This window comes from Ceratosolen solmsi, unplaced genomic scaffold, assembly GCF_000503995.2.
Source record: "Ceratosolen solmsi marchali unplaced genomic scaffold, CerSol_1.0 scaffold6, whole genome shotgun sequence".
NCBI lineage: Eukaryota > Metazoa > Arthropoda > Insecta > Hymenoptera > Agaonidae > Ceratosolen > Ceratosolen solmsi.
The window spans coordinates 12,525,069-12,544,952 of NW_011948414.1; the positions used below are offsets into that span (position 1 = coordinate 12,525,069).

Consider the following 19,884-nt stretch of genomic DNA (forward strand, 5'->3'; position numbering starts at 1 on the left):
TTAGGCATACATTGATTTATTTAACATTTTTATTTTGAAAATGTGGTAATTGTTATTTAAATATTTCTACTCAATTAAATTCTGCTTTAAATTAAAATTAAATTTTAATTAATGAAAATTCAATAAATTTACAGATTTGATTCAATTACAAAATGATATTAACATAATTTATTATTAAATGAATCTAATTGTTACCTTATAATTGCATAAGTGATCGTATGGTTATAAAATGACTTGATATTTCTGACCTATTAATATTTAATAATTTTGTGCAAGTGGTTCAACAATTTATAAAAATTTATTATTTTTATGTGACTAAACTATTCTAATATTTTATTTACATTGATTTGGTAACATGAGATTACACGGAATAATATATCTTATATATTCATATTGAATTTTCAAATCATATAAAGCTGAAAAAACTTCTATAATTATCTTTATATTTATTTTCAATATTTAATTTTATCTACATAAAAGTTTTAAAAAATATTTTATAATGATTATATAAATATATAACATAAGGAATATATTAAATTTACCAAAGTAAGTGTTATAAATATGTAAATAATAGCTTAGATAATTATTTATTATGCTATTAAAAAGTATAATATGGATTATATTAACTATATTCGGACGCTTAACAGGCTTGTGTAATATAAATCATATGTGACAGTAAATAATTCAAATTTTATGCTTTGCTATCAGCAGGTACGCTTAATACAGAGTAGTTTATAATTTTAAAATTACTAATATGAATTACAATAATTTATATTTATCAGATAACATAAAATTTTGTTTAATTATATTGGACTGAAACCTAATATCAAATATTTAATTTATATCTTCAATGTATCATGTATCTTCTAACGACTATTAAAATAAGATAAAAAGAAATCTATCTTTTTATCTGATTCTTAGAGAATGAAAGATTTCAGAAAAGAAAATAACTAAATAAAAATGGGTATAAAAGTTTTAATGTGAAGTTTGTATATAAATCAAAATGAAAAGAAATGAATATTTTAATAAAATAACTATTTTTAAATTATACACTAAAATTATAAAATACTAGATTTACCCAATTTATAAAAACATTATGTATAAAAATAGTTATAAAAATTTCATAAATAATAACTTTCTTTTTATATTTAAATATATTTGTATTTGCATACATATATATGTATATATAGAATGTTTTTAAGTAAATAAATACACTGATTTTATCTTGACTGATATACTTTATAAGAAACTTTTATAAATTTCAATTAATATTAAAAATATCTTGCTATTTTATATAATTCACAATTATTTAAAAAAAATAACATTTTTATATTTACAATATTAATATAATTTTTAATTCAGATATATTTAAATTATTAGTTTACATTAAACACTTTTGAATCAGACAAAAAATGTTATAAATAACTAAATGTATGATCAAACATTTATAAAAGGTTCAATCTTACTTATTTTTATGTTAAAATAAGTGTACTGATAATAAAGTTTCTTATCTTTTGACACATACTGTACATGATTTTCATCTATTGCTGTAAGATTATAGTCAATTTCAGTCTTATACATTTGTTGAAGGACTATTTTATATTTTTTGTTTATAATTGTATGCATTCAAATTAACAAATTAATAATATTACTTGCCATTATTAATTATTGGGTTGCTGTATGTGACCGTTAATTTCCTTATCCTTTTAATCATACTTTGTATTGGCCATTCTTACAATATTTATTAAGATTTTAAACGTAATATACATGATATATGTCAGAATTATTATATTATTTATAACTTTCTTTTATTAAAAACTATTTTTGTACAGATTTTTTAAATTCATTATTTTATATATTTTATAACATATAATAAATATAATTATCAATCCTTTACGCATTTAGACTATTATTTCATTTCATAAATAACAATTAATTTAATTGAAATGTTTATGCACCAACGAGATTTACCTGGATACAGGTTTATAATATATATGTAATAGAGTAGTAAAGAATTTTCTACTTGTTTGGTAATATATATTTAATATAAATGTAATGCATATAACTTATATTTAAATCACGGATAAGCTTGTGATCGCATTGATGTACATAAATCATTTTATACTAAAGAAAATAGGTTATGAAATTTAAGTAAATTTTAAATTGTTATATATAAGAAAAGATGATAGTCAAGAGTACTCATGTTGAATTTACAGAAAAATGTTTATTTACAATTATGCTAAAATTCAAGTATATATAACACTTAACATTCGTATTTTGAATTTTTACGGTTTTCAACACTTAACTTTACAAATTCTTCTATTATCTCTTTATTCTGACTAGCTAGTTGCATTATCTATTAGGCAAACATAATCAAAGTTCTATACTAGTTTCATAACAACATTAGTTAATATATATAATTAATTGTAATTATAAAATTAATTATAATTTATTCAAAATGAAATGAAATTGATTTTAATGGAAACATGTAAAAAAATCAATAAAATGATAATGAATAAAGAAAGATGACAAATTAATAGATGACAAAAATTAATAGTAAATAATAGTCCAAATAAATACTAAATCGTTCCTAATTATGATAGCAATCTATGTTCTATTAAAACATGTTAAATTCAAAAGTTGCGTAATCTACCTTAAAACGTTTAACCGTTGAATAAATAATTCACTTATTCTTTTTATTAAAGGAAAAATAAATATCAAAGCACAACAAATTATTCATATTAATTATATTTAATATAAAACTATTTATAACCGTAATAATATTCTCTTTCCTTAGATGAAAAATAATAATTTAAATACTATTTCGATTTTCGTTGTCTAAAAATTGCTACACTTAATTATTAAATATAATTATATATTTTATATTTTATATTCGATTTTAGATTATAATTAAGTAAAAAATAAGTTTAAATATATGTAGATTTTAAACGTATATAATATATTATGAATGTTTTTATTAAATAGCGAATGTTAAGTTAGTTCGTAAATTTACACATATTATTAAAATGATAACTAAAATTAAGCTATTTGAATTCATATCACACTTTCATGTTCGTGGCGTGTAGGTGTAATCAATAATGTCTCTATTTATAAAAGATAGTGGCGATGAATTGTTGTGATTAACAAATTAATGTAATTGATGTAATATTTTTTTCAAGCATCGACTTTCACAACGTAAGAAAGGTAATTTTAGTTTTTCTAGAAACATTTTTAAAAATATGATTTTCTACAAATATATAAAATTTGTTTGCTGAGTAATTTGTTTTATATACTCTATGAGAAATTGGGATTATGTATATTGTTTATTAAATTGTACCCTACAGGTAGGATATTACGAAATTATATCTCTTATCATTGTTTTTATTAGTCATTTTAAGAATAAAAACTGTTCTTATTGAATCTCATCATGTAAATTATTTCTCAAATTTAAAGACTATCTGACCAAGGCAATACATTTTATTTCATTATTCAATGTGAAATATCAAGTATAGAATTTAACAGAGGTATGACATGTTTATTGTTCTGATTTATATAAATAAATAACAGTATATTAATTTCAGACCTATGTTTGATTTCTCAAATACATTGTTAAAATAGCAATTTTAGTATTGAAGTATATTATAAACAAAGCATACTCTGTAAGGATGCAGTTAGCTTTGTTCAGAACATATTGAAAAATATTATCTCAATAAATGTATTTTATATCCTTTTCCAATATGATTTCTTTGTCTTTCCGATTTTGCATGATACAAAATAATAGATAAAGCTTGGAAGTATTCAATATTTTCATCAATTTTTAAAAAAAAAATCGATGATATAATCAGTTTCCAAGAGATTTCTTTATATAAAAACTATGTTATTCATTTGTGTAATAGCCTTATTGCAAATGTATTACATAGGTTAAAAATGATTAAGAGTTATTTAAAAAGAAATAATCAATTACTGTTGCTGTTTGCACATAATTCCAATTTCATATAGTGCATTTTATTCAAACAAAAATTTATACAATTATGAATATTTCAATTTTTTACTTTAGAAATTTATCGTAAAATTTTGAATAAAAATTTCCATTGTATCCTGTTTTACTTTGATAATTATATATAAAGTTTGTTTAAAATTTAATGTTACATTAATATTATACATTACATGTAACAATAATCTATTATAAATAAATTTCAAATTAATTTTTAAATTTAATAATTTTAAAATGTTTCAGAATATTTAAGAATATTGAAACATTCATTATATATTATAAATATATTGAAATTATCAAATCAAATTACTTAAATCGTATTAAAATGAAGAAAAAATATTGTAGGAGCAATAATTAAAAATATTGTTCGAAAGTAAAAAATTACTTTATAAGAAATTCATTGTATCAATTTGATCAACAGTTATTATTATTTAATTTAAAAATGATAAATGACAAAATATTCTATATTTCTTTCTTCAATTAAAAAAAAAATTTAATTGTTAATAAATTTAATAAAATTAGTAAATAAATAAATGGGATTACTTTAAGCTATATATTTATTGCAAATAAATTTGTCAATTATGCATAATAATTTTAATTTTATTGTAAACATATCAGAATTCACTTGTTCTTTTTTCTCTGTCATATATAAATTGACAAATTATTAATATACATTATTATTTAATAAAATTTTATTAAGTTATTCATCCATTAATATATATATATATATATATATATATATATATTTGTTAATAACATAGAGACTCCATGCTACCCTCCCCAATTTGCTTTCATTTATTATTAAATTTCATACATTGAAATCATTATCACTATTATTTAAAAATGCTGGTAAATGTTTTAAAATAAAAATATAGTCTTAAGAAATTTATTATTATCTGAATTTCCAATTCATATATTTTGAATTTATTCAAAATATAAAAAAATTTTTAAAAATTTGAATAAAACATTTGTTTAATGCATATAATTTTAATACAAATCTAATTATCTTTATAATTTTTTGTAATTTTTCTGAATAAAATTAATTATTCTTTTAATTAATATATATAAAGACTGTTTAAATTAAAAAAAAATCAATTATATAATTATTCAAAACTAAAAATCAATATACATTCAAGTTAAAATAATTGTAAATCATAAATTGATATTAATCAGTGCACAAAAACTTTATTTGTAAAATTATTAATTCACTTAAAAATTCAGAGTAATTTAAAAGTTCTAGATTTTTAATATCTGTATAGAATTAAATTGAAAAACAAAATAGGGGGACTTATGATAATAAAGTTTACTAGAAATAGTTACACACACATTTCATATTTCACATATTATATAAAAATATATATAGCTTAAAGGATCACAGATTCAGTATATATACGCGCAATAATCTCTTTGATTTCTCTCTCACTCACTCTTTCAACTTTCGCCCTCTTGATATATTTGTATTTATTATATAATTCAATTATCGGAGGACTCACTACTGCTAGGTAACGGTAGCATTACTCGTTTGCGATAGCCACGCCTTGCTATATCCACTTTCTTTTTAAACCACTCAAGATTCTTAATTGTTCTTTCACGATCTGAACTTTCCGCTCTATCTCCTGTCATCAAGACATTATTCTTTTCTGTTGTCGAGACACCAGATGTAATACCACTGTCGGAAGTAATTGAGTGTTTAGAATCCTTTGTTGGTGTCACTAGCGTCTCTCCATTATCGATATTATTATGCAAAATCGTTACTTCCTTTGCGACGTTTTCATTACGATCATCGATTCCTTCATTTCGCATCTGACATTTACTCTTATTACGACTATCACGATGTACGTATGAAGCCAATCCCATTGAACTTTTGTTCTTGCTACGTGATGTCTTTCTTTTTTGAAGTTCCTTTGTTGAGTTGTCAGAGTCCGTTTTTACATTTCGTTTTTTATTTGTATGATTACTAATAATTGTAATTTCATTATCTTCCGAACTACTACTACTAGGATGTCTCTTTCGTGATTCCGCGATTGTCGGTGTAGCTACGAAATGAGAACAACAAGCCGAAATCACACCACTGCTTGTACTTGGTTGTGTTGCATCGAGTGGTTGCTATGATTTGAGAAAATACTTTTTAATATTGCTTATAAGTTTTCTTATGTTCATAAATCAAAGCTTTAATAATAGATCATATAATTTTATATATTTTTATCAAATTAAATATTAAATTAAATGTTCATATAACTATTATATTTGAAATAAATAATTACATAGTAAAAAACAAATTGCACTTCCGAAAAAGCAATGATTTAGCTTATAACTATTTTTTTATATGCAATAAACTTTTTTATATATAATAAATATATGATAAACACGACTGACAGAATTTATATTGCCATTACAAATTTATTTAACGATACTTAATTTCTATCGTTGATATTTTATTTATAATTTATTACTTGAGTTTTGCAATACTAAAAATATTTACTTCATAAAGTTTTAATAAAATTATAATAGCATTGTTTATTCAGTTTTTTAACTTTTAAAATAAATATTTTTTTATTTTAAAATAATATTATATAAACATTATTTTCAATCAATTTATACTGGGATATTATTTAATATGATTTCAAAATAAAATAAAATTATTTAAAAACAAATCCACATTAATAGTTTTGTATTATCTAAATAAATCATAACATTAAATTTTAGTACTACTAAATTCAAACAATGATACTTACGTAAGTATTTATAAGCTCATGTGATTGATCATCCGGTTCAGAATCACTATCTGCTTTGATATTGGAAAGTTTTCTTCGTGCACGATTTCTGGTAGCCAATAACCGACTATTGTATTTTCTTTTTATGGTTTTCGAATTTAGCATAATCTTGCTTTTTTTGCTTTTATTATTATGTGTCAAGTTATTATTTTCATTTAACAAGCTAAATTCAGCATCTTGTGTTAATGTTGTTACCACTGCTGGAGTCGACCTTGTAGTGGTATTTGTTACAGAAATAGTCGTCGACGTAGTCGTCGTTGTCGATAATGATGCACCTGCAATACTATTCTTAAATTGCGAGCCAGCCTCAAGAGCAGCAAGACGCATGAGTTTTTCACGTCGATTTGCAATAAGTCGAGTTATACGATTAGGCGACTCAAGTGGTCGTTCAGGTGCAGTAGAAGAAGCAAGTGAATTAAATGTTGATGCAATAAAGCGACGCATTAGTTGATTTTCTGATGCCGTTGAGTCTAAAAAAATAAAATAATAATGGTTATGAATTTAATAAATATAAATAATCTATTAGAAATAAAAAATAATATATAAATAGCTATTATAAATGTTGAGTAAAAAATATGATTAAATATAATAAATAAAATTTAAATGGATATCATTATCCTAACCATAGATTCTTTATCATTTCAACAAATTTTGGTCCTAAATAAAATTATATTAATTGATTAATTAAAACTTGTCTACGAAATAATTAAAATATAATATATATATATATATATATAACTGGTTATTCAATTACTCGTTTTAACAGAATCTAAAGATTATTTAAATAAATATATATTTTTACAAAAATTAATAGTAAATTCATATACAATTATATCCTTATCTAATATAGTATTTGAATATATTATATATCTAAAAAAATATATTTATATAATATATTATATAATATATTTTAAAATAAATATACATAATTTAAATGTGATTTAAAGAAGGCATTTACCTTTTTCTAATTTTATCATTAAATAATTTTTGAAATTTTAAAAATAAATTAAAAGACAAATTTATTTTTAATTAATTACTAATTTTAATTATATTTGTAATTGTCTTAATTTATATAAATGTTGAAAAAGTGTTCGTAATTAAAAGTACTTACCTTCTGAATCTGATGCATTATTACGATCCGTAGCATTATTATTTTCAGGATCACTTGGACTTTGTGGAGTTGGCACATCTTCTGAACTCCAACTTTCAATTTCTCTTTGAACAAGAGAATCAAAAAATGCCATCATTCGTTGATCTTCATCAGTTGATTGATGACTATAGTCATGAGTCATAAATTGTCCACTTCTTAAAACTAAACCAATATATTCATCATGTGTATATACTCTACGTTGTTTTTCCTCTTTGTCATCATCTCTCTAAAAGACATGTGTATGTATATATATAAATTCATAAATATTTATAAATAGAATGAAATAATTTTATTCTTTACAAACTCTTACCTTCAGACCTCCTAAACATTTACGACTAAGAGGGAATGGTGACCATAACTTTATAATCTTCTCAACTCCTGATGATGCAAGGACATAACTGGCTGGATTGTAACGAACTTGATTAACAATTGATCTGTGACCACGCAAAATCATGTGTGCTGAGTCTATCCACTTAATGCTATCATCTGTAGGTATTTTCCACATATATAAATTAAAGTCATCTGAACCTATATTAAAAATATTTAATTTCAATTATCAAAAAAGATTTCACCAAGTTATTAGTTTTAAATAAATTACATACCTGATAATATATATTCATCATTATTTCCAGCAAAACAGCACGATTTCATTGTACAACTATTATAGTATCCAGGATGATCAAATTGACATAAATGCGTTGCAGAGTTCACAGCATATAAAACAGGAGGTAATCTTCTTCGAAGAGCAAGTAATATTGTACCTGCTTCATTAAATCTAACATTCATGCAACTTTGTGCTGGTCCTTCTGATCCATATCTCAAAACTGGCCTAAATTTAATGTATTGTAAATATATAAATTATAAAATTTATTAATGTTTATTATATCTATACCTTTTAGTGAACAATTAAAAAATTCTTTATACAATTAAAATACAATTATTTTCTTACTTTAGTGGTTTTCGTATATCCCACATACTAACTCCTTCTTTTGCATTAGCAGTGACTAACATTACTGGATCAGCAGGATTGAACATTACAGAGTGGAAAGAATTTTTATGTTGAGCCAAACAAAAAAAAGATTCAGCAGAACTAGCAGACCCTCTAATATCATAAATAAGAACTCTTCCATCATCACAAGCGCTTGAAAATATATTGTCATTATATGGATGAACTGATAAACCATACACTGGTTTCTCATGTCGAAAGAAGTTTAAAACGTCAGTTCTATAAATAATAAATTTAATTTCAAAATAAAATAAAATTAGATAAATTTAAATATGATTGTAATTTCTTTAATTTTAATAACTTTAAATTAATTAAGAATTAATATATATATTATATATAATATTTAATATTTATATATTTAATATTTTTATATTATATTAAAAAATACAATATATATAACATTATATAAATAAAATACAAAATAGATGAAATTTATGAAATGAAAATATTTGTGAATTATAAATATGTAATAAGTTATTTATTGTTTGAACATAATATATAAATGTAACTTAAATGTATGTTAATTATAAACAAAATTAAATTTATAGCTTTATAAAAAATTTGCATTTTACATTGTTGCGAAACAATCATTTAATATGTACTTAAAAATATTTACTTACGTTTGTAAATCATGAACAATAACTTGATCATCGTTTCCTGCAGAAAATATTCTGGATTTGCTACTATTATAGCCAAGGCAAAATATATTGCTCATATGTTGAGCCTTCATTACTACAGGTTTCCCATGTTCTTGAATAGCTTTTTCTACATTCCATAAAAGAACCCTTTTATCATCTCCACCTATGAATATATAAATATATATATTTATATAATATTAAAAAAAAAAACACGAAATATATTAGTTTTAAGTTTATAATTAGTTGATACAGTGTTTTTAATACAATTAATTTCGACTCACTTTTGTTAATATTTAAATAATAATAAGAAATCATCTTTATATGTATCAATAAGTTTTTATGTTACATAAATTAAAAATATTTATAATATTTGGGCTAGACATTATACTATTATATTTGGTAATATTTTAAACCATTGTTAGCATGAGTCATTATTCTATATTTAATATTTTATTTTCTACTAGATATGATTAGATAACATAATAATTAGTTATGGTTATAATTACTAATTTGACAATTTATGCAAAAACATACATATTAATTTTTATAAAAATCTAGCAACTGAAGCAAGAAATGAAAGAAATATCTATATTAAATATTTCTTTACTTCAATATTCATTTAATTTGCATTAATGCACAAGATCACCTGTAATTTTATTTAATCAATCAAAAATAGTCTATACTATAAATAATAATTCTAATTCTTGTTAAAGCCTTAAATATTAAAGATATATGTTTATACATTTTTAAGTTGATTTTTTAATTAAATATATTTGACATCTATCATTTGGTTATTTAAAAAATCTATTAATTTATCAAAAATAATTAAAAATACATATACAAAATACATATAATTATGTATGTGCATATGTATATGTGTATTTACATATGATGATTATCCAATTTAATATTTATAACTCAAAAAGAATAATATTATATCTTTATAAACATTGATATTTAATAAAATTATAACTTTTATTTAAAATAATGGTACAGTTTCAATTTATAATTACCTAAATCAATTTATAACATTTATTCAAGGAATCTAAGTTTATTGACAAATCATGAATTAAAACTTAAATCTAAATAATGAATAAAATTAAAAAAATAAAATATTACAAAATAGTTTAACATATCAAAAATCTTAAATAAAATTTATTTTATTATAATATTAAATGAAATTTTAGAGTGAAGATGACTTAAAAATGATTTTTCCTTGATTTATTAAAATTTTTATTGATAAAATCATAAAAATTAATTCATTTCTTATACAGTATAAAATTAATAGTCTAAGACACACCATGAAATGCTATTATATTAATTTATCTATCATTAAATATTTTAAATTGATACAATTTTGTAAATATTAAATTTATTAATAGTATTATTTATAATATTTTATTAAACTATATTGAAATAAAGAATATATACAAATTATTCACCAAACTAACACTGCATATAGATATAAAAAAATAAAAATCAATTAATCTGAAATATAACATTATAATTTTGAATTAAAATATCATTTGCTATTACATAATTTATAATAACAATTTGTTCACAAAAATTCTAGAATTTTAATTATGGATCTTAGTACATAAATTTATAAATATAAACTTACCAGAAACAAGTAAATCTCCCTCTTTGGAAAACTCGATAGCATTAATGCATCCATAATGTGAATAAAGATCTTTTCTAAATAAATTTTGTGCACTAGAGAACCTGGTATCTACAAGGTCTTTGCAATAATTAATCCTGTCATTAATCTGTCTATTCAAAATGTACCCTAGTGGATTGCAGAGATGGTTATTAAAGCTAGATCTGGACATCCTACTTTCTGCCTTACTGTCACTTTGGTGATGATCGTCCTGATGATTATCCAGTTTCCTTTTTTTTCTACCACAACGACGGCAGCACGATCGCCAGCGACCTGCCGTCAAAATCGTCGCTACTTCCTTCCTAATACTCCTGTCTCCCATTTAACATTAAAAACTCGCTCTTTTATTTGTCATGTGTATACATCAGAGAGGCTAGAGTTGTCTTTTTTTACAGCAAACCTTTTTTCTCGAACTCTCTCTTCATTTCCTCTGAAATTTTTTTATTTTTGATTCTCCATTATTACTATTTTTTACATGACTATTATTTTTTCTCCTTTCTTTTTTTATTTAAACAAAATTTCTTTTTAAAATTTATATTACGACACTTTACACTGTATTTTTTTATTTCTTTTTTCCTTTCTTTTTGCCTGTTTTTTGTAATCTACACTTATTTATTTTAGTAACTAGTGAAATAAAATAGTATTTCAATAATAATTAAAATATAGCGTTTTCTTTCAGAAGCTGTAAAGAAAAAGAAAATGGAAATGGGGTTGAACTGCCTGCTTCTATTGGGATCAGCTGATTATCGTAGTATGCGTAGTTTGTACTGAATTGATGCCTTATAATAATTTGAATTTTGAACTTGATTAAAAATTTAAGTTTTTATCGAGTACTACCTTCTACCGATGCTCTATTGTTTATGCACTATTAATAAATTTTAAAGAAATTATATTTTTTATATTTGGCAATCGAATATTATGTATATATATATATGCATATATATAGAACGTTAAATTATTTCTTAATAAAATTAATAAATTTTCTACAGAAGTCTATTCAGACTGTATCCGTATATAGTATTGGGAAAACACCTATGTACACACCACAATATCGAACAATGGTTTTTTTAATTTTATTTCTATGAATTTTTATTATTTTATCATAATGAAATGACTTGATATGTAATTAAATACTATATGTAGTCTTAAATATGATTATATATTATAGACAAATTTATAATATTGTCTCACGATATACCCTGAATTTATTTAGATTCATTAAGCTTTATTTATAATTTACGAATCCTTATAAAAAAAATAAAAATGTGCTTTACTATAGTTAACATTAAGATACATACAATATATGTTATTTTTAGTAATGATTTTATCGCGAATAATAAGTTTATTATTTTATTTTATTTAAAATATAGCATTATTTAGATTTAAAAGTCATATATCACAACAAAATACAAGTAACTAAAATTGAATTTAATGTCATACATTACAGCGCGTCCATAAGATTATATAGAGAAGATAGAAGCGACTCCAAGTGGAAAAGGAAAGCATTAAATTTGCATATTTCTTGTCATTATGCCATAGTTGATATCCATTTTTACTTAGTAACTTATTTCTATTAATTATTACAATCTAATTAATATATATTGAACAATTTTCAAAATTCATATAACTTCATAAAAATTCATATAAATTAAAATGAATTTATGCTTTTAAAGTTTAAATGAAATTTATTGTTTTAAATTGTTATTATATAAATGTATAATGTGTATTATATAATTCCTATGGAATTAATTATTATTTTTATACAATATAAAAAATATAAAATATATTACGGAATATAGTAAGATATGTAATATTATGACTAGAATTTATCTATAAATCTAATTTATATATAAATGTATTTATATATAATCCATATTATATATCTATGAGACATTGTGACTTAAAAATTAGATTTTCACTAAAAGAATTAAGAAACCTAAAGAAATATTTATAGAACAATTATATATCTATTATAATAATATCTATATACAATAATATAATATTGTTATATACAATTATTCTATTCAATATTTATGTATTATGAATTGCCTCGAATTAAGTTTTTATATTCTAATTATAAAACTTCTAACAATTACATATTCGAGTAATAATAAAAAAATAAATCAAAATTTACAAGTTACAACCTTCTAAATTGAGATTAAGTTTGGAGCGTTGTGATTGGCTGATATTGTATTGCTTTATATCCGGTATTTTCTCCTCATTATTTTTCAAATACCCTTGTATTATAGAAACAGTATAGTATAAACTATTTAGTATTTAGTATTCTATTTTTAATACTATGTTAAATATTTGATGTGTTTAATACTTTAATACTTTAAATCTATTTTAAAAGCTAGTATTTTAATTTAATATTAATTTTTCCATTAACAGTTATTATTTTATCATCATGATTGAGTTTGCGATGATAGAACACCACATATAATTTGTACCATTACTTATAATTAAAATTAATTACAGCTTCAAATGAGTTCAAATCGACATTTATCAGCTTAATATAACTCAAAAATTAATTTCCAGATGATTCAAACGGATTTTTCAAATTATTATTGGAGCAAAAAAGTAGCTCAATCGTTTCGTAGCCACTGTATAGCAAGATCGATTTCAGTTACAAATAAAAACATTTCACTTACTATTTATTTCGTTACTAATGATACGAAAGAAAAGTCGTATCGCTTATTTATAACTTCACTAATTATTATGAAATATTAGTAAGAGCTACTGGGACTGCATTTGTGACAAAGGAAGATCGGAAAGCTTTCTTCTATGCGTATTATTCTAGTGTTAGGACAGATCGTTAAGTTGCATAATTCCAAATTAATTACCTTATATTCTTGAAATATTATTTTCTCACATTAGCTAGATAAAAATTCTAAGATATAGATATATGTAACAAGAAAATATCTTATTTTTCTGGGTGATATCGTAAAAAATGATAAATGATTCGTAATAGCTTTCTTTTACTCAAATCAATGTATATGACAACAGAAAATGTTAATTTATTTCTATCTTTGTAATCCATAACTTTAAAACGTCAATTTCTGAAAAACGATCAGGATAACATTCACAATTTTATCTATCAATATGAATAAATATATAACAAATGTTCAAGTTCTATTGTTTAAAATAACAAAATAATTATATTATTTAATATACTTCTTATTTATAAGATTTTTAATTATTTCTGTATTAAATTCAGATATATAGAATAATTGAAAAATAAAAGTTATAGCTACTAAGGAATTAACAAAATTTAAATAATATGCATTATTATTTTTATGATGAACTGCAAAAAATAAACCAAATAGAACCTTCAGAATTTCAAGACTATTAGAATATCATTAAAAATGGTCTTGTTAACGATATTAATACCTGATGCCAAAACTTGCACAACTGTGCTGTGCATATTACGGAGTATGTACAGTAGGTACTATGAAAAATATATAGAGATAATTTAAAATATGTACAAGTATTTCAATTTTCTTTTTTTTCGTAATTTTTTATAAGAGACAAGTATCTACTATTAATTATTAAGCAAGTGATTAATATTCTAAGATAATAAAAATCCTATTAAGAATGCACTATTAAACTTTGTCGAAATTAAAGAGTATTTTAAAGATTTTAGTACAATTCAAACTATTAAACATTTTTATTTGGTCATGTATTATTATAGATGGAATTAATTTTTTAGAAATTTCAAATTTATTAAATTTGTATGTGCACTATTAATTAATTATTGTTTATCTAATATATTTTAAAATTTAGCATTTGAAAGTTTTCTTTTACAACAAAAGCCCATTCTATCTTATAATTTAAAAATAAAAAACTAATTGTAAAACAATCTATGCATTTATAGTAATTAATATTTGTTTTCATATTCATAGCAAATGCTTTACACCTTTAACTTTGAAAATATTTGATTCTCTTTAATCTTATATAAATTTTAACTATTTCTAAATTTAAATAATTATTATTTTCATAAGTATTGAATAATTTTTATTGCATAATTATAATTCTGTTAAATGATTATTATAGAGTAATATAATAGTTTGCTTCTAAAATACCTTCATACTTATTAATAATTATTACAGTTGCAAAATAATACAAAAAATAACTATTTATATTAACATGTATTAAATTTCAAAACATTTACATAAATAATATAAAATTAATTATTTATTTTTTCTAATTTAATCTATGTTATAGAAATAATTTTATTTTAGATTTTATAATAAATAAATTATGCAAAAGCAAATAGAAATTAAAATTTATTTTATAAATAAAAATTATTATATACTTTTAAATTCTATAATTTGTTTAAGAAACTTAAAATATTATATTTATGATAAAGAAAATATTCTAAAATCCTATTATAACTTACTTTATATCGTATCACTGTTACAAAAAAATATTTTGTTTATTTATAGGCAATATTGAATTTCAAATTATTCATTTTCAATAAAATTTTTATAAAAAAATTACGTTTAGTTTTATATTTCAATTGATATTTTTAAGAAACATTTTAGACACATTAAAATGATATTGAAACTATAATAATTTAAAAATATTTATTCGTTTATTCACCTATTTCTATGTATAAATTCAACTAAATTTTCATTGCAATATTTTATCGTAAACAATTTGATATAATTAAAAATATTTCGAGAATAAACATGACACTATTGACGTATTCTTATTTATTATTAATAAAAAATTATAAGACTATGTATTATTAATAAAAAATTATCTACCTTTCTTGTTTCACTTGCATTCGGTCAAATTAGTTTATATAATTTCCGCTAGGTTCGCAGAATTCTTTATTTGAATATTATGTCAACAAACTCCCTATTAATTATCTCTCTGGTGTAAAATCTAATTCATCTAGATTCAATTTCAATGTGTATGACATTATCTTCAATATTATAATAATTATTTTTAAATTATGTCTATTGAAATAGAATCTGCAGAGTAATTATCTTATAATTTTTTTATAATATTAATACTTAATATCATGGTTAATTTATAATATAATAATTAATGAATATTGTATTATAATCTATTCTGAATTACAATTTTTATTTAGTGATAATTTCGGTGTATTTAAATTAATTTTTTTTTATAATATTATTAATTTACATTTATTTATTAATTATTATTTTAAAAAATCCAGTAATTTATCTAACATAATGTTCTTTAGATTATAATTAGAATTATTTAAAAAGCATTATTTATTATATAAAAAATAAATTATATTTACTTTTATTTATCCTAATGTTCTTTTTTAAATGCTTAAACATTAATAATAAATATTATTTATGAAATATTAAGATATAATGGTTTGATTACAGTGTTATTCGTCTAATTCAACAATACTTAAAGGAATCAAATCTTGTTAAAACATTGCAAACATTACAGGTAATACGTTTTTTGAATTTTAGATAAAAATTTTTAAATGATTTTAAATAAAAATATTTGTTTAAATAAGTAATTAAATTTTAGGAAGAAACAGGTGTTTCTTTAAATACAGTTGATAGTGTAGATGGATTTGTAGCTGATATAAATAATGGACACTGGGATACAGTACTTAAAGCCATTCAATCTCTTAAATTGCCAGATAAAAAATTAATTGATTTGTATGAACAGGTATAAAGAATAAGTATATTATATTAGTTATTTCTTAATAAAACTAATTAATTATTAAACATTTATTTTTTATTTATTACAAAGGTAGTCTTGGAATTAATTGAATTAAGAGAACTTGGAGCTGCTAGAAGTTTATTAAGACAGACTGAACCAATGGTAATGATGAAACAACAAGAACCCGAAAGATATATTCACTTAGGTATTCATAATATTTAAAATTATTAAAATATTTTTATAATCAATAAATAGTCTTTTAAATGTAAATGATAAATTTAAAAAGTTTATCATAACATTCAATAAATCTGAATGTTTGTTTTGCAGAAAATCTTCTTGCCCGTTCATATTTTGATCCTAGAGAAGCATATCCAGATGGAAGTACAAAAGAGAAAAGAAGAGCATATATAGCAACATCTTTATCAGGAGAAGTTTCAGTAGTACCATCTAGTAGATTACTAGCATTATTAGGACAAGCTTTAAAGTGGCAGCAACATCAAGGACTTTTACCACCTGGTACAACTATTGATTTGTTTCGAGGTAAAGCTGCTGTTCGTGATCAAGAGGATGAAAAATATCCGACACAATTATCAAAACAAATCAAATTTGGAACAAAATCACATGTTGAGTGTGCCCGTTTTTCTCCAGATGGTCAATATTTAGTCACAGGATCTGTTGATGGTTTCATTGAAGTGTGGAATTTTACTACAGGTAAAATTAGAAAAGATTTGAAGTACCAAGCCCAAGATAATTTTATGATGATGGAACAAGCTGTTTTATCAATGGCTTTTAGTCGTGACAGTGAAATGTTAGCTGGTGGTGCACAAGATGGAAAAATAAAAATTTGGAAAGTGCAAAATGGTCAGTGTTTAAGAAAATTTGAAAAAGCCCATATGAAAGGTGTTACTTGTTTACAATTTAGTAGAGACAATGGACAAGTACTTTCAGCATCTTTTGATGCTACAATTAGGTGAATATTAATTGTTTATATAATATTTTTATAGTTATTTGTAATAAATAACTTTAAAAGAATTTAGGAATATTTATTTTCAAAATTTTTAATCGATAATATTTTCAGAATTCATGGATTAAAATCTGGAAAAACATTAAAGGAATTTAGAGGACATTCTTCATATGTTAATGAAGTTATATTTTCTTCTGATTCTCATAATATTATTAGGTTTGTTTAATCTAATTTATGGATATATAGCAATATAATTTTTCATTTTCAAAAAAGTTAGTATTAATTAGGTGATATTGAATTTTTTTAAGTACAGATTTAAAAATTGGTTAATTCTGAATAGTGATGAAATACTGATAAAATGTAAATAAATGAACGAAATTTTAATAATTAATGTAATTGTTAAATATAATTATAATTATATAGTTTACTGTAAATGAAATTATAATTTGAATTTAGTTACACTATATAAAGATTTAATACAGCACTTTAGCTATACTATATTTTTGTATTCTATGTTTTATTTTCACTTTTATGTCAGTATTTTGTTCAGGTTACAATTAATATGGATATATATTTAATGACTAACCTAATCACAGTTTCTATATGACCATTATTTAAAAATATTGTAGTATCGAATCTGTACTATATTACGTGTAATTTAATTTTTCAAAATGTGATGGTTAATATCAATTGTTTCTACAACAAATTATTTGCAATTTTATTTCAGTGCATCTTCGGATGGAACAGTGAAAGTTTGGAGTTTAAAGACTACAGAATGCACTGGAACATACAAATCATTAGGAGCTGCAGATCTAACTGTAAATAGTATACATGCATTACCAAAAAATCCTGAACACTTTGTAGTTTGTAATCGCTCTAATAGTGTTGTTATAATGAATATGCAAGGACAAATAGTTAGATCTTTTTCAAGTGGTAAACGAGAAGGTGGTGATTTTGTTTGTGCAGTTGTGTCTCCCAAAGGAGAATATATTTATTGTGTTGGTGAAGATTTTGTACTTTATTGTTTCTCTACAACATCTGGAAAACTAGAAAGAACGTTAAATGTAAAAATATTAATATTTATTTTTATACAAAATATTTATTGTTATTATTAAATTTCAGATTATTAAAATATCTATTTCTATATAAATTTTCAATTTATTTTCAGATTCATGAAAAAGATGTTATTGGACTCGCACATCATCCTCATCAAAATTTATTATGCTCATATAGCGAAGATGGTCTTGTAAAACTTTGGAAGCCTTAATTTAGAAAGACTTAACTTTTAATTTAAGGTATTTTATACCAAATGGAATTATAGACTATTAGGTTTTATTATGATTATTATAAGAATAATAAATAATTTATAAGACAAAAAATGAGAAATAATTATTTAACAAATTATTTATCTTCAGTCAATACTCTTCGTGCAATACAACCTTGCTCATAATTGTATACCATCAAATCTAATAATTATAATTTTAATAAGCAATTGAAACTAGTAGTTATTTATGAATTTTATTCAGATTAGCAAGATCATGTATGATTAAAATTACTATAAATTTATATTTAAACTGTTATTTTTTAAATATGTTAAAATATAATATATAAAATATAAAATAAAATACAAAAATGCTAAATTTATAATTTATTTACTTTTATTTAGCCATGTTAGAAATTCAGAAATAATTACAGTTTTATTGAAATACAATTCAGTTGAAGAATACAGTTTAATGTTACAATTATTTTAAAGAATTTATTGTAAAAACAATTGTACAGAATTTATAGTTTCAATTATAAATGCATATGACCAATGTCTGTACTAAAAATCTGCCATTACTTTTTAAATATTCAAAAATTATAAATATTTTATAATTGTTAAAAATTAAATGTGTCAATATTTATTAATACTGTAATATCTCAAATCTAATGGAAATTGTAAGAGCACAAGCTTATGAAATAAAAGAATGACTAATTTTAATGTTAATAATGATAATATTAAGATTGTTCAGAAGAAAGATAACATGATTGGCAAACTATTTAAAT

At 21.6% G+C, this 19,884-nt stretch overlaps 2 protein-coding genes across 2 annotated transcripts; one reads left to right on the forward strand and one right to left on the reverse strand.

The window, feature by feature from the left end:
* Positions 1-5,262: 5,262 nt before the first annotated feature.
* On the reverse strand, positions 5,263-11,715 carry LOC105368121 (DDB1- and CUL4-associated factor 5). The gene is made up of 8 exons (XM_011507039.1): positions 11,184-11,715; positions 9,545-9,725; positions 8,868-9,143; positions 8,521-8,747; positions 8,229-8,446; positions 7,880-8,144; positions 6,730-7,238; positions 5,263-6,100 (listed from the first exon to the last, which is right to left on the reverse strand). Exons 1-8 carry the CDS (start codon positions 11,539-11,541, stop codon positions 5,468-5,470), a joined length of 2,667 nt encoding a protein of 888 aa, XP_011505341.1. The 5' UTR covers positions 11,542-11,715; the 3' UTR covers positions 5,263-5,467.
* Positions 11,716-16,113: 4,398 nt separating this feature from the next.
* Smu1 (Smu1 spliceosomal factor) lies at positions 16,114-19,211 on the forward strand. Its single transcript, XM_011507040.1, has 8 exons — positions 16,114-16,205; positions 16,586-16,652; positions 16,737-16,880; positions 16,965-17,079; positions 17,202-17,844; positions 17,953-18,054; positions 18,566-18,902; positions 19,007-19,211. Exons 1-8 carry the CDS (start codon positions 16,180-16,182, stop codon positions 19,103-19,105), a joined length of 1,533 nt encoding a protein of 510 aa, XP_011505342.1. The 5' UTR covers positions 16,114-16,179; the 3' UTR covers positions 19,106-19,211.
* Positions 19,212-19,884: the final 673 nt, after the last annotated feature.

Excerpts from the sequence above, each read along its gene's own strand:
- LOC105368121 (XM_011507039.1), bottom strand. The coding sequence starts at position 11,541 with ATGGGAGACAGGAGTATTAGGAAGGAAGTAGCGACGATTTTGACGGCA. Across the intron at positions 8,145-8,228 it reads AATGTTTAGGAGGTCTGAAG|AGAGATGATGACAAAGAGGA; the intron begins GTAAGAGTTTGT and ends CATGTCTTTTAG. Across the intron at positions 7,239-7,879 it reads TAATGCATCAGATTCAGAAG|ACTCAACGGCATCAGAAAAT; the intron begins GTAAGTACTTTT and ends TTATTTTTTTAG.
- Smu1 (XM_011507040.1), top strand. The coding sequence starts at position 16,180 with ATGTCTATTGAAATAGAATCTGCAGA. Across the intron at positions 17,080-17,201 it reads CGAAAGATATATTCACTTAG|AAAATCTTCTTGCCCGTTCA; the intron begins GTATTCATAATA and ends TTTGTTTTGCAG. Across the intron at positions 18,903-19,006 it reads AACTAGAAAGAACGTTAAAT|ATTCATGAAAAAGATGTTAT; the intron begins GTAAAAATATTA and ends ATTTATTTTCAG.